Source organism: Didymosphaeria variabile, assembly GCF_027946475.1.
Source record: "Didymosphaeria variabile strain IMI 356815 chromosome Unknown scaffold_8, whole genome shotgun sequence".
Taxonomy (NCBI): domain Eukaryota; kingdom Fungi; phylum Ascomycota; class Dothideomycetes; order Pleosporales; family Didymosphaeriaceae; genus Didymosphaeria; species Didymosphaeria variabile.
Window position 1 is genome coordinate 43,999 of NW_026611627.1, and position 27,259 is coordinate 71,257.

A 27,259-nucleotide genomic window follows, 5' to 3' on the forward strand; every position below is an offset into this window, starting at 1 on the left:
CAGTACAAGTACCCCGCGCTATCAGTGTAGTTGCCGCGTAACGTCGGGCCGGTTGATGTAGTTGTATCGCGCACGCGATGCCTGTCATGATCGGGCCGGTCGACGCTACGCTAGATACTACTAGTACTTAAGTTAGCTATCTCGCACAAAACGCGTCTACGATAACGTATCTCTTATCTGCGATATCAACGCAGGACTGGGAGGAAGACGGTCTACTTTTAAACCTAGATTAGCGATTACGTTACTACTTGAAGCGCTGGTCCACATTCGGTAATAGTTCCGCTACTCAACGTTGTTAGTTACCACGACTTAGTAGATTGACGCATCCCACAGGAGCTAATTGACACTTTCAAGTTGACATGAGCATGAATAGTTTACGACAACCTCACTAAAACGGTGGCACCCGTTGATAGAAATGGTATTAACACCTTCAACATTCCTCTGGCTGTGGTGCGCCCTAGGGCTGAAATGATGTTTTCGACCAACTTCATTTACTTCTTAGCAGATCGGTTGCGCACCACGCCGTCTCACCTCCTTACGTCTACCAAATATTGGCTTTGGCACAACAGAAAGCTTGGTAGGCCGCTCGGTCTTGTTCACCACAGCCTTATTTGTGAAGACGTTTGTGTCTTGTGAGCTCATCCAATTCAGTACACAAATGCTCTCCAGCCGTAAATGCTCTTACCCAATGATGTACAATTCATTTCAGGTGGGTCTTGTGATACTTGGTACTTCTCTTCAGCCCGTAGGCTATCTCTTGAGCTTCCAGAATGTCCAGCTCTTCCAAGACATCACTTTCTTCCGCATCAGCATGAATCTCCAAATCGGCATCTCGCCTCGGCTCACGCAGAAGAAGTGGATCCTTAGACTTATTCTGCTTCATCTCCGTGACTTCTCCCTCTGGTTTCGCCGCGGATCTGGACATCTTCTGTAGCCAGGCACCATCCTTCCGTACGTTGAGATTACAGCCAAGGTAGCTTTGGCCCTCTCGTTCACGGTTCCAGCACTCGAATCCCACAAAGTGCAAGAATGCGTCGGCAAAACATTGCACCCAGTTGACAGGTGGCATGCCACAAGCAGACACCAGGACTTGGGTTACGACCAGAATACGGTGGCACCGGTTCAGAACGTCGTCAACTCCCTTCTCCATTGTTCTTATGTCTCCGCGATCGTATGACATGCTTTGCAGCTTTTCTGCAGTCGTTGTGTTGCTGTGCGTGGCGTCGGAGAGGGCAAAAACAAATGGTACCCACGTTTCATGTGCAGCTGCAAGCGGGAGCGACTCTGAGAAAGACTTCAACATGACCAGAGAAAGGGCAAGCTCGAGCATTTCATCAATCATACTCAGCCAGCCGATGTTTGACCGCCGTGAAGAGCACAGTATGTCGACTTGTACATCTGCGGCAGCTTTGATGCGAGTAGACGCACATTCGGCTAGATAACAAAGCGGTTCGGTTTGCTCGCATGCCAAAAGCGCTCTAATCGCGCGATAGTAGGTCCGTCGCGGGTCTTGGCTTTTTTGCGGGCTACCCGTCCAATATGAGGTTCGCTGCATCGCTGGCTTTAATGGAGAATCGTGCGAAGAGTAAGGTCCTAGAATATCAAGGGGAAGGCCAAACACGTCATCCGAAAACAGCTTCTCTTGCGGTGTTCGACTGGTCCTCCCTCGGTGCTTATTTAAGTCTGTGGCTCTCTGTTCGATTGATCGGGCGAAAGCCGTCGCTCCCATATGCACCTCGGAGGTCCACTCGGCTCTCGACGTCTTGGGGGCGAGAATTACTGGTTCGCGATCACCATGTTTATCCTTCCAGCTCTGGTAGCTACGTTTGTAGCGCTGATCGTGTCGATTTGTCCTTGCCGGTACGATCCAGAAATGCCGCTGCAGGATAGAATCGAGGGACCCTTGCAGTGTCTCCATTATCTCTTCTCTGTAACGATGTTCTTCAATAGGGAAGGCTGAAGCAACGGCTGTGATGAGGTCAAGATCATTATGGAAGATCGGTCCATGATGTTGCTAAGCACGACAGAAGAGTCATAGGTGAGACTAGTGTGGCTGTGCAACTCAACCTTGCTATTTATGGATGATTGGGGGCCCAAAGACACCAATACGTGTTCAGATTAGGCTACCGTTCCATCTTATCAACTTTGGTCTACACCATCGCACCACCATGAGCGTCGCTACAACAACCGTAGAACTCGACGACGTTCATTTACGACTCATCTCCGCAGGTGGCTTCAATAGCAAACTTCGACCCCTTGTTTCGACATGCTGTCTTCATTTTCCACTTCTCCTCCGCGCAAGCTGGCTGCGCAACTGCTCAATCTTGCGTTCGCGCTCAGCACTGCATTTATGCTATTCAAGACTTTTGGCGTGATTGCAGACTGCTCGTCACCCATCGTCGTAGTACTCTCGGAATCTATGGAGCCAGCTATGCAAAGGGGAGACCTCATCGTACTCTGGAATCGAGGACTGGATATACAAGTGGGAGATGTCGTGGTCTACAACGTCGAAGGAAGAGATATACCGATTGTACACCGTGTCATCAAGCGGTTTGGGGGAGGGTAAGTGCAATGGGCGCCCAACACACAGTAGTTTGTTGCTAATCATGAGAGCACAGAGATCAGCATCTACAGTTCTTAACGAAGGGTGACAATAATCAGGTTGATGACACCGACCTTTATGCGACCGGGCAAAGCTTTCTGAGTCGAGGTGACGTCGAAGGCTCTCTAGTGGGCTACATACCGTACGTTGGATACGTCACGATTCTATTCAACGACTATCCATGGCTCAAAACGGTCATGATCTGCCTCGTGGGCTTGACTGCTCTTTGACAAAGGGACCAAGTTTACTCAGCAACAAGCTGAAGAAGTCTAGCTAATAAAAACATGCAATCCTGCATCATCAACCAAGCAATCGCGAGCACATTTCTCACATTGAGTGGCGCTTATGGGAGCTTGCAAGAGAGCTTGACAGCACCTGAAAAGCTGGAGGAAACGGATGAGATGTTCGGACCGTGCTTTAATTACCAGGACAAAAGTCGCACAATGATTGCATTTGAACACGAAAGAAGGATACATATGAAGATGCATCTAATGAAGCACGTTTGACTTTTCAGTCTTCTACACGAGGGCCGCACCATGGGGGATCTCAGTCCCGTAACGCAATCGCTCCCATTTTGAGAGGGGTGGATCTACAATCGCACTTGTAACTATGCTTGCTACAACAGAGGGACTGATTAATGTGCGCGGCACTCTTGGTTCCGAGTAAGCTAGGATATACTTTATCGTAATGAGGAAGTCCGATAATTCTAGACCTCCTTCATCGTTAATGGCCTGCACTACGCCGCACACTTGCATCGCGGTACACCAAATAACCTATCCCGTGCCACCTACTTGCTGTGCCGCCACCTTCTGTCTTACGTGAGCGTATCGCAACCCGCACGCGAGCTAAAGGCCACTCTCGTGCGTGCACTTCTGTCCTGTTTTCAACCGCTACTTACCCCCTTCTCCAACTAGCATACTACCACGCTTCACTTAAGGCCAAGCTGTAACGGTCCCAATGGCCGTACCGAAGAGGTTGATCGATGATGTGCCACCAGCGGCTAGGCAGAAGCCTATGGGGGTATTGGCTTTGGGCTTCAGTAGGACAGGTATATGTCAAGTTCATTTACCTGATCGATGCTAACACTAGATAGGGACGATGTGTATGATCGTCACTCTGCAAAGCATACCTGTCTTCACGGCTGACATCACTAGCATTGAAAGCGGCCCTCGAGAAGTTGGGCTACAACGTCTATCATTGTTCAGAGTGCGCAATGCGATGGAAGGAAAACCACCCTGTCCTTTTCAAAGAAGCTATGGAGGCCAAATTGCACGGCAAAGGGAAACTTTGGACTGGTGCGGAACTTGATAAAGTTCTGCAAAACTACACCGCACGTTGCTTCCTCAATATGCTGTTCAATACTGAAACGTCTTAAGGCGATCGAAGACATTCCATGCCTGCATTTTGTAGACGAGCTCTTGGAACAGTAACCAAAGGCGAAAGTCATTCTGACCACGCGAGATATCGATTCATGGGAGAGATCCGTCCGGAATACAATTTTCAAGATCGTCGATTTACGCATAGTGCAGTTCATGGTGGCCATCGACCCGGTAAGTACACGTCATCGCATGACTCGCACATTACAAGGCTGAGAAGAGGTGCTCAGATCTTTTGGCGACCATACTACTGGCTCCTCAAAGCAACGGTAGACAAATGGACTGATGGAGACATGTCGAACTCAGCGGCCCTACGAAAGTCGTTCACAGACCATTACGATCATATCCGCGCAAAAGTTCCCAAAGGAAATCTCATGGAATTCCACCCTCACGAAGGCTGGGCGCCTTTGTGTAAATTCTTGGGCCACGAGACGCCGGGAGACGACCCATTCCCAAACGTCAATGATGCCGTTAGACTGCATTATTTCATTGTTTTGATACGTCTGTGGTACATGTTCAGAAAGTATGTTGGAATTTCTCTCGCCGCTGTCATCGCTTACGGAGTGTCTCGGTGGATAAGAGCTGGCTAGGCTCAGATGTCTGGCACGTGTTACAATTAGAATACGAGCTAAAGGCCAGGTTCTGGACAGGCTTGCTGTGCGTTTTCACGGCCTGAAAGGGTTCACGGTGAAGTTTACATGCGAGATGGGGGACATTGCACAGGACATCTGTTAGTATGCGTACGATCCAACTGAGAGAAAAGACGAATGAAGAAGGTATGGAATAAGAGTCGAGAGTGATGGCAGTGAGGCGAAGCGTCCCATCTAGGAAGTTCCATTGTGGATGGCTAGCCATTCTACACAACGAATTTGTAATATTTTGGGGTCAGGCATCGTTTCGACTGGAGTAAGTCATGACTACGGCCCATACTGGTCTCGCGTACCGAATCCCGTGCCGAAATTCTTTTTCCTGAGTTCCCACCACCTTGACTCGCGCACTGCAGTCCCGGCTCAATATCTCAATGGCAGTGCTCTCCATCCGCTCAGTAACCAGACAGTACTCGAGTACAAAACTCTCTCCCGAAGTGACATTGCATTTATAGCTATTAGTTAGCACATACGCAATTGTTCCAGTCTGTGTCATTACGTTCTTGCATTCACGGCCTCTGATCTCGACGTTCGTGAGATCGCATACGGGTTGCCTATAGTCGTCCGGTCCAAACCTGCCTTCGACAACTGTAGCAGAAGCACACCTTCCTCGACGCGAGAGAATGACACAAATCGGGGCTGAATGTGGAACCAGAAACATGCTAATAATTCACCTGACTGATAGAATCTTCCAATAGGGCTAGCATGGAATCTAGCCCATTCTCCCTAGCCTGCTTAACACATTCTTCCGCTGTTCCTAGTAAGCCCAAGCTGGTTCCGTGGTGGATTAGAAGTTCAAACAGCATCGTATTTTCTTTCTCAATCGCGTATACAAGTGGACTTTGTTCCTTGATCGTCGAGCCATCAGCCAATGCGACTCTCTCTCCAAAACCCGCACTTGCATCTACGCCATTGTTGAGTAACATTCGGGCTATGGTTGTGTATCCTCCCTTGACTGACTTCAGAAGGGCGTCTTCGCTTCCAGGGTAGGTGGTTAAGAGAGTTCGAACGATATGAGCTTGACCTCGCTCTGCAGCGCTTGACATGGCTACTGAAGCAGAAGCTCCATGTTGAAGGAGGAAGTCTACTATGGGACCGTGACCCTCCGCCGCAGCGATGCGAACCGGATGGCTCGGAGACTCATGAATGCGGCTCCAATTTTTCCAATTGCGATGTCCGACCCAGCTGAAACCATACTTGAGCGCAGGTTCAATAAGTCCCGTTGCAGGGACATTGTGTTGGATGAGGTAGGTGACTGTATCCAGGCGGCCAGCCGCTGCAGCTTCTTGCAGCGCGTACACGAGAGCATATCTTTTTAGTATCGGATCAAGCTCAACAGACAATGTCGCAGCAAACTTAATCATGTCGAGATCCGAAGTGCCTTGGAGCCACATGGTCCCTTCCCTAGAGTAATCGCCTGGGTCATCGAATTTCCATGGGACCTTGTCTATCATGTAGTGATAGAGAAAGGAGGCAATTTCCACTCTGCCTGCCTGTGCCGCTTCTACGAAGATAAACTGCCGGAAACCGGAATTGAGTGTTTCTGTGCCAGCTGTCAAGAAATATTCTAGCACTGTTGTACTCGCGTAGTGTGCTGCTAGGATGAAGCAATCACCCAGTATCAGGTTGGCCCCCCACCGGCAATTGATCGTTGTTTCCAGCAATCGAGGATCCCTATTAACACAATCTTTGATGATAGAAAGGCAATTCGTACGTATCGCTGCAGCGTAAAGATGGCTTTCAAAATGAGTATCGGTCACATGGCCAGGATTTCCTTTCCGGGAAACTTCTATGAAACGCGCGGTGGGAGAGTACCTAGTATCGGACCATTTCTCGTAGCGGCTTTGGATGTCGGTTGGGGAATAAAATGAGTCCATGGAAGAGCACAACAGCTTGACGTAGTCATCAAGTGTGGGTAGCTTGACCATTCCGGGGTCGCCTGATCTATGTATCTCGATGGCTGCCTGCCTGATACAAACAAGAATCGGATCGCCATTTGGCGGTTCGTGAATTACCCGGTGCGTGAGATATGGTCCACGCAGTGATAGCGGTACGTCTCTCGGGTCATGTGGGCTATAGCGATCGCAAAAGTGCTCAAGAAGTTGTTCAAGGAGCCCAAAAGTATACAGAGCACTTGAGACAGCTTTCGCAAAGGTTTCTTGGTAGAATTAGCACGATATCTGATGAAAGGAAGGAATACGCACTGTTCACTAATCTTAAGCGGAAGGCACGCTTTAGGCCCCTTGAGATGATCGTATCGCGCAATATAAGCTCGAACAACTCTACTGGGAGGTCAAGAAGTTGCATAGTCGTTGAAAATTACTGGAAGTCGCCAAGATCGGTGCTTCAAAAGTCCTTGTGACTGTTCGGTGGTTTGTTGCAACGCTCGTGTATAAAGTCTTCGATGACGTAGACGTCGGTGGCAGATGTTAAGATACGTGGCTTGTTGTGCCGTTGCTGGATCGAGGCACTATCCGAGTGGTCTTGATGCGGCACAGTTGGGCACAGCCTCATTGGCAACCCTGTACCTAAGACGATCGTGCCAAGGCGGAAGAACACCCACTTAGGCAGGGCACACAGCTTAGCCAACACCGCTTGACTCCGTCTAAGACAATTACGAATCTTTTCCTCTTGCAGAGATACTACTATTATAGAACCACGTTGCGGGCTAGACATAGATCTAGCTGGTGTTATAGTCATATGGGAGTCAACTTCCGTACGCAATGTCCCTATGGTACGTCACTCCACCACCACCATCATTTCATTTATTTTATCACGTCGCCATCATTTGCTGTGCGGGGTAGTATTCTCAGTGAATTCTATACTCTGTATGGACGATAATGAGTGGGATTATGCACAAAACTACCGCAATATGATTGCAAGCACCTGCACTTTACTAATGAAAGACTTCGAAGCGAGTAAACGACCTAGGGCTCGTTTCCCATCAAGCTCTCTTAATCTCTACTCTTGGGGCCCGAAAGCTCCCTTGATCTGTTCCCATTCCAGGGTAAGAGGCACTCGCACTGTACTCGCCTCGCATGTCACTCCCGGCGTAGAGCGACATCAGAGTAATTCTAAGCGAGGGTAGAATCCCATCAGTTCCCAGTACACAACTATAATAGCTTCACCTTGGGCGCTCCATCTCATACACCGTGCCTTCCTTTCCCGACAAAGCCCATATGCCTAATTTTAAGTTTACCCCAAATCTTACGGTGCTAGCCTTCCAATCAATATCTTCTTTGATTGCTGTTGATACCCAGGTTTCCAACAGTATGCGACATATGTTGCACGGAAATTTAGGCCCAGGTTTTAGCTACAAGATATAACATGCTGGAATAGCACAATGGTGTGTGTATATTATGTATGAGATTGCAAATTCGACCTTGGAACAGTCAGCTAGGTTGGCGCGTGCCGATCTACATCGCGACCCGAAAGGATTCTCTGCAGGGAATGAGGTCCCGTTTCGTCAAAGGAGGACCGAGATGCAGATGGGGAGCCAGAATCAACCTGTCAGGAAAGACCTCAAACACCCAGCGGGAGGAATCGATACCAGGACCTACATGAAGCCTTTTTCGGAGATCGGTCAGGTGTTGAGAACACATGGAGTTTTTCGGGTAGAATCGTACGCGCGGACGACTTTGATAACAGGCTCACGCCGGAGGGCCTTCACGTCGGACAGCAACAGCACGTACGTTATGCTGTCTTACAAGCTTGGTTTCGAAAGCTGGCATCTGCAGACGACGTAAGCATTCAATCTCGAGCAAAAGCTGTCCAAGCCGTCGCCCAGTGAGAAGTATAGTATGTACCGTAAACATGGGGACCCTATATACCTAGTTTCCTCGACGTTGTCCGCAATTTACATGAACGTCCCTATGTTTCCTAGAGCTATCTAGGATTGTACTCGAAGAGGATGAGCTCTTCACATCAGCACCCTTGCATCAATCTGATCCTGGAACCGCGTTGGCTGGCTGGCTTTCCGATCATTGCCTTAGAACAAGTTAAAGATCGCGACTACGATATATCTTTCCTGTGAGGGGGAGGGCGACGTTCACGCAGGGCCCTTAAGTCCACTATGCCGATAGGGAGACTAATACCATGGGATCATACGTCATGACAAGCGCGGTACCAGCCGTTCGGCCTCGGTGACACTCAGTCCAGGCTTGGCTAAACGTCTCAACCGGCAGTTGCCCTGCAGCAAACAAACCCCTGCATTCTCCGCGGGATCCGTAGCACACTTCGACTTCTCCGCAGATTCAACCCCGTGGTAATGCTGATCCTGCTGAACCGTTATACTATGGTAAGTTACGCAGGGTTACTGGGTCTATGAAGCAGCCGTTGTTTAAGGCCGAGCGTGCCGAACATGCCGAGTCTGGGCCAAATAACCGATGCCGAACATGCCGCTTGTTGAATGAAGCCAACGATGCCCCTAGCATGAACGGTAGGAGCCGGCATCTCACAAGAGTATATACATGCGGTCGATGCCGAAGTCCATTGTAGCATTCCTCTTTAATCACCATCCAATCTGCTAAGATGGATACCACTTTTCGAAAGTTCGGGCTATTGACGGCAAACTACAAAACTGTCAACAGGACGTCGATCAATGTCGACGTGCTGGTGCCTAAAGACCTTACAGCCGGTTATCATCCTATAATTACTCGCTTTCACGGAGGCGGTTTCGTAAGTCTTCAACCAACGACAAAACCCTTGCACTGTGTTCTAATGTTGCGAGAAGACCAGCGGTTCAAGTTTACACCCTGACTTCTTCCCGCGATGGGTCCTCGAGCTGGCTGTTATCATGGGAGCAATAATTGTCACCCCCAACTACCGATTGTTACCTGAGTCAAATGCAGTGGATATCATGGAAGACTTGGATGATCTATGGGCTTGGCTTTTCTCTGGATTACAAAGTCTCCTCTCTTCATTCTCTGCCACCGGTGTTCAGGCGGACCTGACACGGATTTTGACGGTTGGAGAGAGCGCAGGTGAGTTAGTCCGAAAGCTGTTGATTTCCTTCCGCTGAATCTCGGTGTGGCAGGCGGTTATCTCAGTGTCCAGTTTGCACTAGACCACAAGGGAGATGGCGTTCGTGCGTGCATTGCGGAATGTCCATCTCTCGATATTCGAGCTATTGCTGCTGCCGGAGGGGTACAAGATGCTACCGCCGCTCCTCATGACCATGATCAAGTGGAACGTCAAAAAGCCCTCTCGAGTCCATCTCCCGTCGCTGACGCCACACTTTCTCGATTCGGAATGATAGACGAGCTGATACGAAACGGAACGTTATTGAACTACTTTCCTAACATCGAAAGAGTACATCCTATCGATAGGGTACGTAATGGGACAAGGATGCCTCCAACGTTCTTTATTCATGGACTGAACGATACCATCGTGCCCCATGAGCAAAGCGTGCGTTTTGCGCAGGAGATCTTGAAACAAGACTCTACAGCTAAGGTCCATCTGGAACTTCAGCCAGGTGAACATCTGATGGATATACCACTGACCTTAGGACATCCGTGGCTTATCAAAGGTGCGAGGCTTATAACAGGCGCCTGGCTTGGTAATTAGCTCTTAGCATCATGAATCGAGACACGATGCGACAATGCGGATGAACTGGCGAGTGCTGGGAAGGGAGCGGAGGCGATGGAAAATGGATTTCGGGTACGCTGATCAACGCGTAGAGGCCAACGTTTCTTCCTTTTCACGAGTGCTGCCATTCCTTGATTTTCCTTGATATTCTCCTATGATTGCGCAGGTACAGTGTCCTTCTTTGCACGGGAGAGACGCCACTTTGGACAACGATATAGGGTTCGCAACGGTAGTTATGGTGAAACAGAAGTCTTTCTATCTGTCCTTGCTCACAGAACTCTCATGGTGATTTAACACTCAAATCTTGCAGATTGCTTTCCACTGAATTTAAAGAACCGTCCTATCATCTATGATTTATAGCTCTATCTTAAATTGGAGTAGTGCCGTAAGCCTCTGATTTGGTACCGCAAGACCTAGACAGCATCTTCGAGTTGGCTAGTGATATAGTCCATTTCATTCCATGTGCCCATTCTGTGGCAACATTAGGATAGGTCTAAACATGCGGCGCACATCAAAGCTAGCTAGCTAATCTATCAGAGCAGCTAATCTTACCTTACCGGATCCCCTAACATCTAATGGAAGTAATGGGACGAGCATGTCTGTGTATAGTCAATACTAAGGAATCTTTTAGCTTCCAATATACTACTTTGAGCTTTGTCTGAGGCGCACATCAGAAATTCTCGATCACAAAGGCGACGGAATATAATGTACAGGTCATTCTAATTAGTGAAACACCTCAAACGATCGAAAACCTCAATGATGTGATAGCGTAGGAGGATTACGAGTTTTATATACTAGACTACATCTCACCCATGAAAAGGCTCCGCTCTCGCCCAGTATATATGAAGCTGGGCGGTCCTCGGGCAAATTAGTAAGCTTTCTACTTACACTTCTCCTCTTCGTATATCTGGAACACGATCCATGACCCGAAAATCCTACTAGATCATTGCGAATCATGATGTCAAGCTCCCAGTATGGCGCCGGTAGATCAGGAACCTTGGCTGTAAATGCACGTATAATGGCGTTCTTTTGGGTTCAATCGAAAAGCAACTTGCGAAAGGGCCCAGCGGACAGTGTTCACTTTGCCGTTGAGTAGATGTATCAACGAGCAGTTTGCAGACTGGGGATTTTTTTGAAGTTGACGACCCAGAAGAGACGCGGGCAATTAGTGTACTCGCGCCATCTGTCGTTGCGCTAGTCCGCACACGAAACGCCCACATCAGCAAAAATGTTCTCGTAAAGATTCTCATCACAAAATAATACAACATGTACTGGCTGCTCCTCACCCCATTAGCGCGGCCAAAATAGAACGAAAAAACATACAACAGCGGGTATTCGCTGCTGGTCACCCACGCAACTACTAATCCGCCGGTACACTGCTTATATATGGCTGAGCGGACGGGAAGCCTAGTTTTCAGTGTCCTATGGTCGTATGTGAAATAAGGTTATATTTTGCGCTATTATATCGCAATGTAGTGTGTGCGACAGGCTGCTAATTACCCGCCTATACGCTGGCTATTTTTATCAATGTCCTTGGTTTAAAGCAGCGGATGGCCCCCAAATCACCTTTGTAGTGCCTCGGAACGCAACACGTAGGATTCTGATAGGAGGTTTTGCGCTACCTGCCACTTATCCTCCCACCGAACAGACGAAGTATGCGCCCAATGGTCCCTCATCGCCTTCACGGAACCAGTACCCGTTGCTTCCCACGGTGTCGTCTTCACCATCCTGTAGCGGCAGCTTAAGCGGCGGATGCGGGTAGCGCTCGCAGGACCTATACTGAACTGTTGGCTCCTCGCCATCCAAGCACCTCCAAAGGGCTCTTCTGTTCCACTCCTTGGCGGGCGCCTCGTGCGGGTGGTCCATCATCTTCCAATCATTCGCCTGCTTATATGCCTCAGCGGGCAGCTCAACTCTCATGTCCCGTAGCAGCTTGGAACGGTAGAATGCGTCGACCATGGGCAACGCTAGGCCATCGAGAATCTCGCACGCACGGTCATACTTGTCGCTGGCGCCTAAGAAAGCTAGGCAGAAGCTGCGCAGGCTGTGACAGTGAGTGACGATGTTGTCCAAAATAGGCTGCAAGTGGTCCAGGTTGAGGATTGGCTCTTCGTTATTCCGTTTGATCCAGTGCACCCTGATGACTATCTCAAGAGAGGTCATGGACGTGAGTCGATTGGTTGCAATGATCCGGGGGAGGTTCAGTAGCAGAGGCTCGCTCTGAATATTGATGCAATTGGCAGAGTACAGGAAATCAATGCCTTCAGTATACGCCTGTCTGCACGACAGCAAAAAGCCCATGACGCCGATTTTGTTTTCCGGAGACTTTGATTGGCTCTCATGATGCAAGCATGGGTCGTTCCAAACGTGCGGACCAGACCAAGGGTTAAGCGGAGAAGGCTGAGATCCATGGTCATTCTGATAGCAGACGAGACCTCTCCATTGCCAGGCTTCGTCTCGACGCATAAGGTCCATGTGGAGAGTGCGACTACCAAAGGCAATCGAGAGGATTATACTCCGAACGTCCCAAGGCAACTGGAAGAGTAGGCATGCAGCTGTAGCGAATGACTCTTGCGTGATAGGACGGCGTGGCGAAGGAAGCACTGGTAGCGCATCTTTGGAACGCTTTTTGGGACCAGGTTTGAGACTCAGGTGTTTCTTCACCCATGCGCTGAGTTTGGGCATTGCCGTGAGGTAGATGTTCTTCACGACGGAGAAAAGGTCGATAGCTAGGTAGTCAGTCGGTGTACACAGGTCCGGTCACATTGCCAAGGTGATTGGAGCGGAGCAAGGTAACTTGTTCAAAAGCGATGCCTTTGGCTATCTAAATACATATGCCGAGCCGTGGTGACTGACTAAGAAGGCGTTATCGCCTTGTAACGGAGCAGCCGCTGATGGGACTCGCAATCTGAGCATCTCACCGATGCCAAGGAGCTAAAGGAGGCTAAGTTACGCTAGTCTGAATACGTAAGGCACTTCATCCAAGCGCCGAAAACATCGGCACCTTGTTTATACACTTAGACATACACCTTAAGAGCTCTACGTCGGCACAGCTGACCTCCGAGCAATAGTCGTTGCTGGACCACTCACACCGACACAGTAGAAGTACTCGGGCCACAGGTTTTCGCAATTTTTACCAACTGCCGGGTTCCATTCGTAAAATTGGCTGTACGTAGGCAGTCAGCGCGAGCACCATATCAGAAGAGTCACGTAAGGGACAGACTTACGCCAAGGAAATGCCGGCATTAGATGCTATCGCTCCGCAGAGTTCGCCAGGCTGCTGCAGGTAGAATCGCACGCACTTCTCCGTCATACCCTCACGGACAGGTGATGGCGTCTCCACCGGCTGTGGTGCTGCAGTCGTTGTCGTTGCAGGCTGAGTTGACGAGGACCTCTGCGTTGTCTTGATTGCAGTCGACGACTCACTGCTGCCTCCCTGGCCGCTGACACCTACACAGACGTAAAAGTCCGACTTGAGGCCTGCACATGAGCCTACCTTAATGGCTTTGTTCCAACCGTAGAAGTCATCAAGCGATATGCCGGCCTGCCGCACAATACTGTCACAGTTATCGTCCTCTCCCACAAACCAGTAATTGGAACACGCCGTAGCAATGCCTGACTGGGTAGGCCGTGTGCTCGGTATCTGGGTCGGTGACGGTGCGCCATCGGTACGTGTCGTGGGCGTGCTCGGGCGACCTGCGCAATACCATGCTTTTGTGACGATGCCGCTGCAATCACTAAGAATGGATGGGTTCCATTGCACGAAATCAGCGACGCTGAAGCTGCCGAACATGCGTGCGATTAAGGCGCATGTGTCACCAGGGGTAGTTTGGTACCAACGTGCGCAATCGCTAGGCGACCCGGCAGGAATGCTGCCTGTAGTAGGTTTAGTCGTCTGGTGTGCCGGCAACGGAAGGTCATTATCAGAGTATGCGCCGACGCAATAGTATGTGTCGAGCCACATTCCCAGGCAATTGCCATCAAGAGCTGGATTCCACGACAGAAACTGCTGTTGCGAGAAGTAACCGTATAAGCTGACAAGGTCGTTGCAGTTTTGATTTGCTTCAGCTTTGTGGAATGCCTTGCAGTTGGTAGGCATAGGTCCCTGAGAAGGCGTCGGCGCGAAGCTCGAATCAGCCGTGGGCAACGTCACAGATGTATACTCCGTGGGCTCGGGAGGCTCAGTGAACTCAGGCTGAGCCGTCTCCCATTCGAGATCCGTATTGTATTGCTGCTGCTGGACGCCGACGCATAGCCAATAGTCGGCAATAAGCATTTCACAGTCCTCCTTGGCGGCGGGGTTCCAGCCCAAGAAAATTTCGATAGACTGGAAGCCGTACTTGTTCATCAGCCGTTGACATGTGTCGCCAGGCATCACACGATGCCACGCATTGCAGATTGTTGTCTGAACCGCGAGCGTCTTGGTAGGCGGCCACGTCCTGTCAGTACTCGTTGCCGACACATTCCACGAGGTGACGGGATGCAAGGTTGAGTAGGTTGAGTTGAACGAAGAGGTGGGGATGATGGATGATGTTGTTGCCTTCGATGCCGAGGTGATGGTCGTCTGGGATACGGACCTTGAACTAGAAATGCTAGTCCCGGATGTGGATGAGGTTGTCGGTGGTTTGGAGCTGCTCTGTCCAACCCTCACGCAGTAGGCCGATTCCAACCAGAAGTTGTTGAGGCAGTCGGAGGACACGGCTGGGTTCCAGGCGAGGAATTGCTTGAACGAGATGCCATATTTCTGGGGCACGCTCTGGCAGGTATCGCCCTTAACAATGGTGTGCCATCCATTGCAGTTCTCGGGTTGACCTGGATGGACTGCGCCGCCAGGACTAGAGTCTTGAGCAAAAATGACTGGAATTATGAGGCCAGCAGCGAACCAAGCTTTTGTTTGGATGGGAAGTCGCATAATGTGTACTGAAAGAACGGCTTGGTGAAAGTTGAGCAACGAAGCTTGTTGGAAACCTCAGTATGGCCAATTCCTAACAGACCAGACTCGGCGTGATAAAATCACGAAGACAACTGCACACACCACGGTAGGTTGGGTGCAAGTGGGTGGCTTTACTAAAGAGTGGGATTAGAGGACAAACCTGATAGCTTCAGACAAGAGAAGACAGGAGCGAAAGCGCAGACTCGAAATCGGGATTCAGTCTGCCCGACGCCCTAACACACATGAGTCTGACAATCCAATATCTGAGTCGCCTAATAACGATCAAGACCCGTGCATGGCGATGCATCCAGACAATCTTGGCAGCAATCAAGATACTAGCACTTGACCACGCCTCTGGTCACGCTAATGCAGCCGACATCAACTGCAGGGACCCGCAAGATTTGAAGACAGGGCTTGGCAAAATAAGGGTGTTATAAGGCTGACTACAGGTGCCACCCTCTATCCGGGTCAGCAACCGGATTCGTACTAAAACTTAAAATTTGGTAGTCATGGGTCGATGTAGGGAGATTGCATACCTCCATCAAGAAACAAACGTAAGCTCGTGTAATGGGGCGTTGTAATACATAGGTAAGCAAGCTGGGGCCAGAACCAGGAGACGGACACCGCCGACATGCCCATGGATTTTAGCTTTCTCTGCCTGACCATAACAACTTGGATCCGAGAGTGGTTTTCCTGATCGGTTCCGAGGCACTATCAACCTGCCGTCGAACACCACTTACCCGTCAAGTCACTCCCTTGAACACCTCAACCACGTATCGATCGTTTGGTTTACTCATTCACCATGTACCTTTCTCCTATCTTTATCATTAGCTTCTTGCTGGCCAGTGCCGAATTTGTCCTCGGCGGCAGCAGATTCTTTGAAGCAAAAGCCCCAAACAAGCGGACGAATCCTAGCCCAAACTATGTGACCACGGAAACGCTCAACGCGACATCGCAACTTGCCAGACGCGGTATATCGATCAAAAACCTCCCGGGAGACGACGGAGCGCCACGCCTATGGCCGAACAGGAAGATCAGATATTGTTATGACGATAAAGATCCTGACGCCGTAGTACGAGGACTCTGTCACCAAGCTATCGAAGCATGGGCTGTCCTCAGAGATCAGCACGGTTTCTCTTATGAGGAAGTTACAGACGCTGAATGCGAATCGCAGCGGAAGACCGTCCTGCGTATCTACTACAATTCCGAAGGCAGGCTCGCATCGACGCTAGGCATACCCCCAATCAATGAAGCAGCCAACAGAAAAGACCCTGAGAATGCCATCGAAGGGCCTCTTTCTCATCTTTCCGATATGGAAGGTATCGGCCAAGACGATATTACCGCCAACGTTGCTCATGAGCTCGGTCACGTATGGGGTCTTTACCATGAGCATCAAAATCCTCACTACTGGAAAGTAACCTCTGGAGACGTTGGCTGGAGTTTCCCCACGAAAACTGATGCCGATGTCCGCTTCCAGACTAACAAGTTCAATTGCCAGAACCTCAAAGACTATGACGTAGCTCGTGCAAGGGTGCAGGAAAAAATTGATAAAATGGTGGAGGAGATTGCTAAGTTACAAGACCAGGAAAAGATAAAGCAGAAGACAAAGGAGAAGGGCGACCTAGAGACCGAGCTTTCACGCCTTTGCGTCTCTCAGGTCGTTGCCGCCAAACACAGATTCAGTGCTGCCGAGTGGATCCCTCTGGCAAACACTGTCAACGTGGAAATGGATGACCAATTCGACCCGGATTCGCTCATGATGTACCCATCCGGTGCAGGTGGCAAAGGTCTTTCCGACGACCGTCTTGTTGTCATGAGCTACCAAGATGGAAGCCCCATTCCGAATCGCCTGGCTCCCTCTGCAATGGACTATTCCCGGCTGATCGCGCTTTATGGCACGACGGCTGCCACGACGCCGGGTACGGTGCATACCTCAAAGTCGAGTAAATTGAGAAACCTCTTCAAAAGCAGCAGGAATAAGAACAAACGTGCCGGTGACACTGCAGCTGGACTATGCTGAGGGAAGGGGCGGGGAACACATGTAAAAGCACGAGTCACTGGGATTTTATATCTATCTATTAGGTTCTAGCAATATTATCTGATGCAACAAGTCTCAAGAGTCCAGTGTACACATCACGATGAGCTGAAAGCTTTTCCATGTAAGCCAGACTCATCTCCAATTTTCCCATCCGAAAGTAAAGCTCAAAGTTTGATCTCGTGATTATTTCTTAGTACTGTTCGCTTCACCACATACTGGGAGATGAGTTACAATATGCTCTCACCGCAAGGTAACACATTTCATGCTTCTTGAAATTTGATTTGCAATATCAAGAATATAGAGTTGTTATCTACAATTCTGATTTATCAGGAATGTTGCCACACTCGAAGTAATACCTCGGCGAATATGTGGGTAGCTCAGGTCGTTGAATGTTCTCTCCAAGAGCTTTGGTGAGCGAGCCATCATCTAAATCTATAGCCCAGACCATGGTCCTAATGCGTAGTTAGTAAATGAAGAGTATTAAACAGCGAGCAGTGGTAGTTCTTACCCTCCTAGACAATGCTGATTAGCAAAATCAACCTTCATTCCCAGCGTCTTAGTATCGTCAAAAGATACCCACTGGTCCGAGTCCCAGGTGACAATCTGCACGGCGGCCTCTTCATCGTACGTGATTTTGGCGCCGTTTTTGATGATCTCATTGATCTCACCTGCCGATAAAACGCCAGGCGTTCCAGTGCAGGAGCCACCATTCGCGCCTTCGGAAAATTCGCAGCCGGCCTCCATGCACCCAGGATCTTTCATCGTGAAGCTACGTCCGTAAAAGCCAAGTCCAAGTGTAACGCGTTCTGGGTTGATATTGTTGCGCCATAGGAGCTCGAGACCCATCTTGATCTCGGTCAGGTTTGTATGTGCCTGAGCATAAGGGCCAGGGCTGTCAATCTTGGCATCCCAGACGCCGTGGATGTCGTAGGTCATCACGTTGAACCAGTCGAGATACGGCTCCATCTCTTGAAGATTGAAACCTCGAAGATACCAGTAAGAAGCGGGCTGTTAAGGTTAGCCACGAATGGCCAGGAGGTGAAGCAGGTTGTGCCGCTTACGAGGGTTAGACTGATGCCATACTCCTTTCCGGATGCATTCAAGCGGGCTCTCAGACGCCTAAGAAGATTGACGTAATTGTCAAAGTCCTCGGGGATACCGCCGCGGTCTTCCGCTACGGGGCTAGAGTGTGTGCGTCAGCTCTTAGAACAGGCTTAATACTATGAAGGCTTCATCACTTACTACTCCCAGTCTAAGTCAACGCCATCCATATCATACTTTCCCAAGAACGTTAGCAGCGAGTCAAAAAAATTGTCGTGATTAGCTTCGTTGCCGGCCATGTCGGAGAAGGCCGTTCGATATGGGCCAGGATCATTCAAAGCCCAACCACCAACTGCAATCCAAATTTTGAGATCTGGCTGCTTTTCCTTGAGCGCTGCGACCCTGCCATAACGCGATCCGGTTCCGGAATCCATGTCCTCGATGTGAAACGTCTTGGGGTTAATAAGAGCAAAGGCGAAGTTGATGTGCGTCCAGTGGCCTAAGGAAATCTTCTCAGGCTCCATGTTGCCACACGGGCGCTGATAGTTCCAGCCCTCATAGTATCCGATGGTGCGACCGTCAGAAGTCCGCTGCGAGACGTCGCATTGAGGTTGTGCCACAGGATTGGGACCACAGAAGTCGACTGTCGTGCCGCAGAAGCCGTGCTTGCTGCAGCACACATTGAGCGGGCAAGTGGTCATGTTGGCATACTGCTCGCCCCAACCACCGCCATCACACTCGGACTTTCGCTTGCAGTCGCTTGTGCAATCATTGCCACAGAAGGTAGGACCGAAGCCACAAGCACCAGTGCCGGTGTCATCACTAACGACACGTTAGAATTATGACTATGCGCACCTGCCGAGAAGCCTAACTTACAGAGGCCCGCAACATCCCAAATCGCAGCGTTTCTTTGCGGTGCACGTATAGTCAGGAGGATCGTTCACGGCCTGGAGAAGTAACTCTCTAGCCTCAGTCGTCGTTTCCTGACCTGCAACATTTTCCATGAGCAGCTTCGTTTCTGCCTGTCCAGAAAAGGTGCTTAGATCAATTGCATTCACGCTCAAGAAAAGACCTAAGCCTAGGCTTAGGCGTTGGAGAGCTCGAAAGGTCATGATGATGGCAAAGGATGTCTGCGTAACGCCCACGCAGTAAGAAGCAAGACGTAAAACAACACGACAGATTGTAGAGAAAAGCAGGATCGTCAAACCTAACAGAAAAACGAGAGTCCCGGGCGAGAGGGCAAAGGGTAGACCGAAACTCCGATCTTGTCAAGTTCTCGAACGATAATGGAAGTGTTCTGGTCAGCAAATTTCACTCGAAAGTTTCAGTATACACCACCCCCAATTCGCCTTGGCATGAGAAAATCCACAGTACAATACTAGGGGTGATTCACCTCATGACCACTATCTCTAGGCACGGCTTATGCCAAGGTGACTGGATAACGAGGCTGAGTTCATCCAGGCCGGCACATGGAGGGGCGACTAGGGGTTCTGCAGGAACCAAACGGCAAATGTAAGACGGGGTAACAGGTACAACCGGGGTGGGGGTTCTTCGAGGGTCTCGCTTCGCTACAGTCACCGTATCTGGGTAGTCGCCGATGTAGGTACGCCCCACGCCCGGTTGCCTTCTTAGGTAAGAAAGTAGCTACCTGCACATCATGGTCTGGGCCGCATATTCTACAAATCTGAACTGACGGCGTTACTTGGCATCAGACTCGGAAAAGGGAGATTCAAACTTTGTCCACCTATTCCGATGGCGAAAAGTGTTTGCTGACCATGATTGTAAGCGATGTGTATTGGCTAACTCTTGGCTCAGACTCCCGGGCGTATTCTGAGTAACACAACACTATCGTTAGAGTTTTTACGGTCTTGATATTGGGGGTCTTAAGAGCTCCTCCAAATTACTCTCTGATCACCCAGTCCAAGGGTCTTCGCACTCTTTGTCACATTCCGTCAACTTTCTATTTTGCGTCTTTGCCTCTACTGGCACATTACTGTACTATTTCCCTTTGCAGAAATTCGACCGTATCTACTTGACTCGAACTGATCATTCATGTCGCTCATTTTGGCCTTGTCATACTAGCTATCATGATTCTCGAGTCACTGGCGGGCTTCTTAGCCCTGCTCAGCGTGGTTCATGGCCATGTGCCCCAACCTCGCGCAAAGTTTGTTTTTCCTGACAATCGTCCCTCATTCTCAAGCTCATCTCCTCTGGTGAAACGAGATGATGACCCCAGCAACATGGAATGGATCAAGCGATGGGCAGCTATCGGTGACAGCTACACGGCTGGAATCGGTGCTGGACGGCTGGAATCGGTGCTGGACGGCTGGAATCGGTGCTGGACGGCCTCTTGGTCACCGGATCACTGCGGATGAAGTGGCTATCAGAGTTCCTGACGGCCTCGAGGAAATCCGCGACAACTTCAAGTGCTCTCGGTATGATATGGCATATCCAAAAGTTATCGAGGCGCAGTTTGGTGCCCACGTCGAGAAAGATGGCGGCTTCCAGTATCTCGCTTGCAGCGGCGATCGTTCTGAACAGATATACCAGCAGGCTAAGGCCCTGAAGGGTAATCTCGACTTTGTCACATTTACGTCTGGTGGGAACGATCTATGTCTGGCCGGAATCATCAAGGACTGCATAATGGTACCTTACTTTAAGAACAGCGCCTGTGAAACGGTTCTCGCAAAAGCTCAAGAGAATGTCAAATCCATCATCACGGATAACATCAAGCAGATTCTGGGTGCGCTCAATGACAAGGTGAACAAAGACGGCATAGTTGTAGTCAACGGCTACGCTCAATTCTTCGACACATCGTCGAACAACTGTGAAGAGCAGTCGTGGGACATCCTCTGGTTGTAAGTGTGCTTCCATAGGGTGAATGTGAGACCAAACTGACTCCATCTTCAGCCTTCCGTTAGGCGCCTCATATCAGGCACTCACGATCTCTCGTCGTAAGACATTCAACCAGCTGGTGCTAGACATCAATAAAGCCATCCGAGATGCTGTAGATGAGGCTGCAAAAGACGATGATATCAAGTACATGGTCGGTTACTCCGAGTGGGACCACTGGGTTGCGGAAGAGCTCGATGCCCAGATGTGTTCGCCAAGTAGCAATGGCGACTACCCAGACAAGAACCAGGCGGACATGCACTTCATCAAGCCAGACACACATCCCTGGTGGAATTGGGGAAATGATGTCGGCAGAGACGAGCTGCGCAAGCGTGACATGGATCTTGAGGAATTAATGAGCTCGACTAGGCTTTCTGACTCACAGAAACGCCAAGTCAACCGCCTTAAAGCTGTCATGGAGGCCTGTGATAGGAACATCGAGGCCACGCTCTATGACTCGATTCTCTACAAGTCACCCAGTCCCAATGCTGCCGTCAAGCACAAGCTCAATCCCCGAGATCCCGCACCGCCAGGCTGCCCAGGAGATGGCGGCGCGGACATGACTTTTGGCCTGGGCATGCCAGACCATATAGGAGAAAACGTGAGCATTTCTTGCCCCCAAGCACCACATCTTCGGTTCATTCTAGCTCACACCCGCAGTTCCACCCCAATGAAGCCGGTCACCTAAGTATAGCATCCTTCGCGCTCGCTGAACTTATGGACCTACGTTCTATCAAGCTTGGCGTCGACTCACCGTCCTGCGCCATCAAAGACGAGTTTACATGTTTCTCCAGCACCGACAGCAAGTACTACGTCAGCGGTAACCGCACCAACGAGAACTACAAGGAGTTTTGCCAAGAGGTCGCTGACAAGCACCCCTCCAATACAATCAATTGGAGCTACAGCACGCCTTATGACAAAGGTACTCCCGAGGAGCACGACTACGTCGTCACGCTCGGCAACGGCGTCTCGGCATTTGACAAGGATCAATGTGAGGAGAGCATGAAGAAGATTATCAATTCGTGCGACACGTCTGACAACCCGATGAACTGGAAAGGCGGAGGCCGTTACATCCGTAGCGAAGGAGACTACAAGTACGAGCTCAACCCTAGACGCTCCAATCGTCCTTGGCCACCGCCCAAGAACCCATACGGCCGTTGTGAGGGTTGGTACAAAGTCTTCTTTTCCCAATACGAGGTCGAGGGCGCCGGCTTCTCTACGCTAGACTATGGGCAGAAGTCCATGATGCCGAATATGGATAGCTGCTATGGGTTGGGGACGACGGCGTGGAAGTTTGATTACCATGATAATCCGGGGGATCATAACGGGTATGAGTGGAAGGCGTCCTTCAATACGCCGATCTGGGTGAGGGCAAGGTGTTGGAAGAATAATAAGGTTGTTCAGGCGGCAGGTGGGTGGACGGATGGATGCGCGGGGAATGATGCGTAGGAGAGGTTTGGGGTCGAATGGCAAGAGTATATACAGCAAGTTTGCTAGCCGTAGCGTCGAGTATGGCTGACTTTGGGTATAGTAAGTAGATGTCAGCAGCAATAACAGTACTGTGTGTAAAGTTCCAACAACGCCGTCATTACCGCTTCCTACGAACGCTTGAAAAAAACTGAACTAGTAGGGGACGAAAGCTAAGGGCTTCACGAATGTGAAGGGGTGACTATCTGCTGAAGGTACACAGCGTTAGCTCAATTGAGCCTCCTTCCGATTGGATAACCTCGTATTTGCACAGCGTGCCTATTGGTTTGCTCAGCCCCCAATATGAGTACCTAATTAGATAGTTTGGTAGTAGTACCAGACGCGATATCAAGCACAACGACAGTGATCTTTCCAAATAGTATGACCTCGCTAGGCTGAAGGTTAAATCTGCTGCAAGTATGCGGGGCTCAGCGATGTGTTAGCTAGGAAGCGCGAGGATTTGCTACTCCGCACCTGGCAGGCATCTTACAGGCACTGCAATGACTTCTCGCTAATGGGTTTTCAACTGCGAATCCCACCCCAATATCATTGAGAATTATATTTCGCCCCAATTTGAACATGTAAGTCTACAGCTATTGATCCTTTCAGACCAAGAACTCATAAGACTCTTCTATGACCTATGATGAAGAATCAGTACGATGTTGTAGTCGTCGGGTCTGGCGCAGCAGGACTCTCCGCCGCTATACGTGCACACGATCTAGGACTCTGCGTCATAGTTTTTGAAACATACAACAAACCTCGGCGGCTTGACAGCCTTCTCAACATTTGATGACACACGCCGGTATCGACGATACACTCGAAGAAACACGCGCATACGTCAAAGCGCTCAACGACGACCCTTCTAAGTTAGATGAACAGTTGCTAGGTCAGTGGGTCAATGAGGCACCACGTATTCTAGAGCATCTGGAGCGATGCGAAGCTGTGAAGTGGGAAATAATTCGAGATTTCCCGGATGAATACCAACTGCGGAGATTTTGTTGAGACAGCGATTAGCTGGTTGGATCCGGAGTTTGCTGATCAGCTCGAGGTCCCTCTCGCGCCGGCAATGCAAAGATAATCGCAAATTCTACGAGAAGATCACTGTGGCTTGGGGTTGGTCGAATGTGTGTTCAACGACATTGCATAGGAGTTCCATGAACGGAAGCTTGGACAGAGGGTTAGAATTTTATTACACGACAGGCCAGTGTAAGAGAAACGTACATATGTCCCTTGGAGTAGGTAGCAAAATGATTTCCAGAGAACTGGCTCGAATTGCATCTCGGGGTGTTGAAGCGTGTGTACCAAATCTTCGAGACTGTGATGGCTAACATCGTTGGAGCCACGGTCAACGATCCATGAAACCCACTCCCCATCGACACATTCGCAGACGTACCGCCAAATCGGAATTGAGTCGGGGTCCCTATTAGTACCCGCTGAAGCTTTCATTGGTTTTGAGGCCTTAAGCAGATTCAGAAGCGCACAGATTTCTTCGTGACGTATGGATCCCTCAGTTGCTTGAGAGGAAGAGCTTGTGAGAGTGTGTGCGACAGCGAGCATTTCCTCTCGTGTATAGCCCCATTTAGATTGCGTTTTAATCTTCTTCCTCACCATGATAGAAATCATTACATCTAGCAGATCCCTATCGTCATCCTCGTTACGTTGTTGGGTGTTAATCTCAGAAGTATCCTCGGACTGTGGAATGGCCATGCTTCGGAGGAAGACTCGAATATCATCGCTGCAAAGCCGAGGTCTGGTGACTAATTCTTCTTGAAATTCGTACTTGTAGCTTCGCCTTAGCAACAAAGCTTGCCCTTGCTCAGAAATCATCTGTGTCCCACGCAGGAAGACTTCACAGCTCATTCTTACTTGAGTCTTTGGGTGGAAAGGAAAACTACCGTAATAGATGATGGTTCGGAAGAGTAGCGGCGTCTTCAATAAGGCTTTCCTTACCCGGATGGCGCGACAAAAGAAATCGAATGAATGTCTCGGATGTCCAGTCTAATGTGTTTAGCGGTCTGATTGGCGCGGTACGCGAGGATACGTACAGCAATCATAGGTTTGAGGTTTCTCGGTCGCGTTCATGTAGAGTATCGTGCGGCGATACTCAAGGAGAGGGACTGCATATTCATAAAGTAACTCTAGGAGCTCATGTTCAAGATGCGCTTTAAAGAGTGAGTCTATAAGCACCGAACAGAAGAGATGAACGCGTAGTGTGTGTGTATGTGTGTGTGTGTAAAAATGTCCGTTATGACTGCCGGGATTACCGGGATGCTTCTGCGGCTCCTGCGTTGAAGGAAAGAATGATCAGATGTACTAGAGGTGGTAAGTACTGTTGATGGAATAGTTTTTGGGCCAGGCACGTGACTATTGATAACGCCCATTGTCACGTCTATATATGTGCTTCAGTAGTAGTGTTGAGAATGTGATAATGGCAGAGATACGGCTCGCAAGACATTGCCCCGCTTAGTCATCTGGCTAGTCTGACCTGACGTCATGCTAGAATCTAGGTGAGGTGCATGGGAGGCACAGTCGACATTTTTGGGTTTCCTCCCTGTGCAGGCTTGTTACTTTGAATACTTTATTGATTAATTGACCAATCAATTGCCACGTCCTCATGTACATGAGACTCCGTGCCCCAGTGACATGCGACCCTATGAGATGGAGTCATATGACTTGGGACTATAGAGCCATAGAGCTGCTCGCTCTGGATTGGGGATGGTTGAAATGGCTGAATGCGCGCGTGCCGACCGCTAAAATCCCAACGACCCCAACCAAGCGCTAAACTCGTGGCTAGCGGTGAGCTGTGACTCATCGTCATCCATCTTATCATCCAGACACTCACCTTGAGTCTGCGTCTTCAAAAAAAAAAACGCAGTAACTCACGTTACTGACTGTCTCAGCTCGATCTCTATTCACGGGCTGAGGTGATTTGGTCTTTCTCGCACGGATGCGCTTAGTCAGTCACCAGGCAGCAGTACATTGCCGAGCTTTTATAACAACGTCGAATGCCTCAGCATTCAATACAAAGTCCCACTGGGCCCTCTCACGCCGACTCAGTTAGGCACACAGCACTTCGCACGCTGGGAAAGCACATATTTGAAACTATGATTCCACCTTAGAGCCTAGTAAGTCATAATTGCTCCTACTACCTGATTACATTCGGTGCTTATAGAACTTTGTAGCAACCTCAATGCTTCACTTATCAAATGAACTACTTCTCGAGATCGTAGAGGCCCTAGAATCAGACGCAGATATCAACGCCTTTGCACAGTCCAATCGCCGCCTCTACAATCTCGCCAATACTTACCTCTATCGTCACAATGTGCAAGAGTGCCAGAGTTCAGGAATCCGAGGGGCTGCACAGAGAGGCCAAATCACAGCGGTCGAACGGCTCTTAAACGAGGGAGCTAATGTGCACGCTAGATCTGACGATGACCGCGATTATGATGCAATGTTTCTGGCGTCCAAAAATGGACATCAAGACGTCGTCGAGCTACTCTTATCACGAGGCGCCAAGGTAGACGACGGCCCGGTATTTGAGCCCATCGAAGGCTCGACGACCGGTCGTCGTTTCTGGCGGAGCACCAGGAGATGGGGCAATGCGCTCCACACAGCTGCGCGGAACCGCCACGAAGCAATCGTGAAGCTGCTGCTTGCCAAAGGAGCCGATCCCAATTCTAAAAATGGCTCCTGGGGTGACCCAATCGGTGCGGCAGCATATGGAGGTAGCGAAGCGATCATACAGTTACTGATTGATCATGGAGCGAAAGTCACTACGTACACGGGACATTACGGGAAGGCTCTTCAGACGGCTGCCGATAAGGGGCATGTGGGCGCCGCAAAAGTGCTACTGGAAAATGGTGCAGAGATCAACTTCGATGCCAGACAATACGGCAATCCAATCCAGCCAGCTGCGTCTAATGGCCACGAGGCAATGGTACGGTTTCTGATCGACAACGGCGCCAATATCAACATGGAAAGCATGTACTACGGCAACGCGCTCCACGCAGCTTCTACCTCCGGACACGAAGCCATCGTAAAGCTGCTCCTCGAAAAGGGTGCCGACATCAAGCTCGGCTCTCCGCTCCAGGCAGCTTCCAACGGAGGCCACAAAGCCATCATAAACATCCTCCTTGACAACGGCGCCAACGTCAACGCCAACAGCGGCTATTACGGAACAGCACTTCAAGCAGCCGCTCAAGAAGGACACGAGGATATCGTAAACCTCCTCCTCAGCAAAGGCGCAGACGTCAATATCTGTGGCGGATTCTTTGGCAACGCACACCAGGGAGCGGTCGAGCGATGCCACGATGCTATCGCCGAGCTGTTACTCGAGAAGGGCGCTATTGTTAATCCATTCGGAGGAAGTTTTTGCGAGCCAAATGTTTGCATTAGAAGGGGCTGCGAGGTGTGTTATTCTTGTGCTCCACAACGAGATCCCAGTCGTACGGGCGATTGGCGTTTTTGGCAATACGACTGAGGCTTGGGCATCGTGAAAGGGTTGTATTGCTCGAAATTACTATCTATCAAGGGCGCAGAAGGCAGGTGGAAGAGACTCAATCATTCTGCGCGACAGCATCCGGCATCCGTAGACGGCATCATTGAAGAAGAGATCGCTATAGTATGATATGAGCAAATTGCTGCCGCGTGTTTCCTAGATGAGATGGCAGTGACGAG

The 27,259-nt window shown here is 49.9% G+C and overlaps 8 protein-coding genes across 8 annotated transcripts; 3 read left to right on the plus strand and 5 right to left on the minus strand.

Moving 5' to 3' along the window:
* Positions 1–700: 700 nt before the first annotated feature.
* Positions 701–1,918, minus strand: N0V89_010254 (uncharacterized protein; the record flags this gene model as incomplete). Its single annotated transcript, XM_056218998.1, has 1 exon — positions 701–1,918. The coding sequence occupies one exon, from the start codon at positions 1,916–1,918 to the stop codon at positions 701–703; it is 1,218 nt and encodes a 405-aa protein (XP_056066125.1).
* Positions 1,919–11,840: 9,922 nt separating this feature from the next.
* N0V89_010255 (uncharacterized protein) lies at positions 11,841–12,374 on the minus strand (the record flags this gene model as incomplete). The annotated part of the gene is made up of 1 exon (XM_056218999.1): positions 11,841–12,374. One exon carries the CDS (start codon positions 12,372–12,374, stop codon positions 11,841–11,843), a length of 534 nt encoding a protein of 177 aa, XP_056066126.1.
* A 1,060-nt stretch (positions 12,375–13,434) lies between these two features.
* On the minus strand, positions 13,435–15,123 carry N0V89_010256 (uncharacterized protein; the record flags this gene model as incomplete). Its single annotated transcript, XM_056219000.1, has 1 exon — positions 13,435–15,123. The coding sequence occupies one exon, from the start codon at positions 15,121–15,123 to the stop codon at positions 13,435–13,437; it is 1,689 nt and encodes a 562-aa protein (XP_056066127.1).
* An 823-nt stretch (positions 15,124–15,946) lies between these two features.
* On the plus strand, positions 15,947–17,164 carry N0V89_010257 (uncharacterized protein; the record flags this gene model as incomplete). The annotated part of the gene is made up of 1 exon (XM_056219001.1): positions 15,947–17,164. One exon carries the CDS (start codon positions 15,947–15,949, stop codon positions 17,162–17,164), a length of 1,218 nt encoding a protein of 405 aa, XP_056066128.1.
* Positions 17,165–17,492: 328 nt separating this feature from the next.
* On the minus strand, positions 17,493–18,263 carry N0V89_010258 (uncharacterized protein; the record flags this gene model as incomplete). Its single annotated transcript, XM_056219002.1, has 3 exons — positions 17,493–17,634; positions 17,691–18,190; positions 18,255–18,263. 3 exons carry the CDS (start codon positions 18,261–18,263, stop codon positions 17,493–17,495), a joined length of 651 nt encoding a protein of 216 aa, XP_056066129.1.
* Positions 18,264–18,423: 160 nt separating this feature from the next.
* N0V89_010259 (uncharacterized protein) lies at positions 18,424–19,335 on the minus strand (the record flags this gene model as incomplete). Its single annotated transcript, XM_056219003.1, has 2 exons — positions 18,424–19,045; positions 19,100–19,335. The coding sequence occupies 2 exons, from the start codon at positions 19,333–19,335 to the stop codon at positions 18,424–18,426; spliced, it is 858 nt and encodes a 285-aa protein (XP_056066130.1).
* Positions 19,336–20,446: 1,111 nt separating this feature from the next.
* Positions 20,447–22,564, plus strand: N0V89_010260 (uncharacterized protein; the record flags this gene model as incomplete). The annotated part of the gene is made up of 3 exons (XM_056219004.1): positions 20,447–21,081; positions 21,134–21,716; positions 21,776–22,564. The coding sequence occupies 3 exons, from the start codon at positions 20,447–20,449 to the stop codon at positions 22,562–22,564; spliced, it is 2,007 nt and encodes a 668-aa protein (XP_056066131.1).
* Positions 22,565–25,772: 3,208 nt separating this feature from the next.
* Positions 25,773–27,062, plus strand: N0V89_010261 (uncharacterized protein; the record flags this gene model as incomplete). The annotated part of the gene is made up of 1 exon (XM_056219005.1): positions 25,773–27,062. The coding sequence occupies one exon, from the start codon at positions 25,773–25,775 to the stop codon at positions 27,060–27,062; it is 1,290 nt and encodes a 429-aa protein (XP_056066132.1).
* Positions 27,063–27,259: the final 197 nt, after the last annotated feature.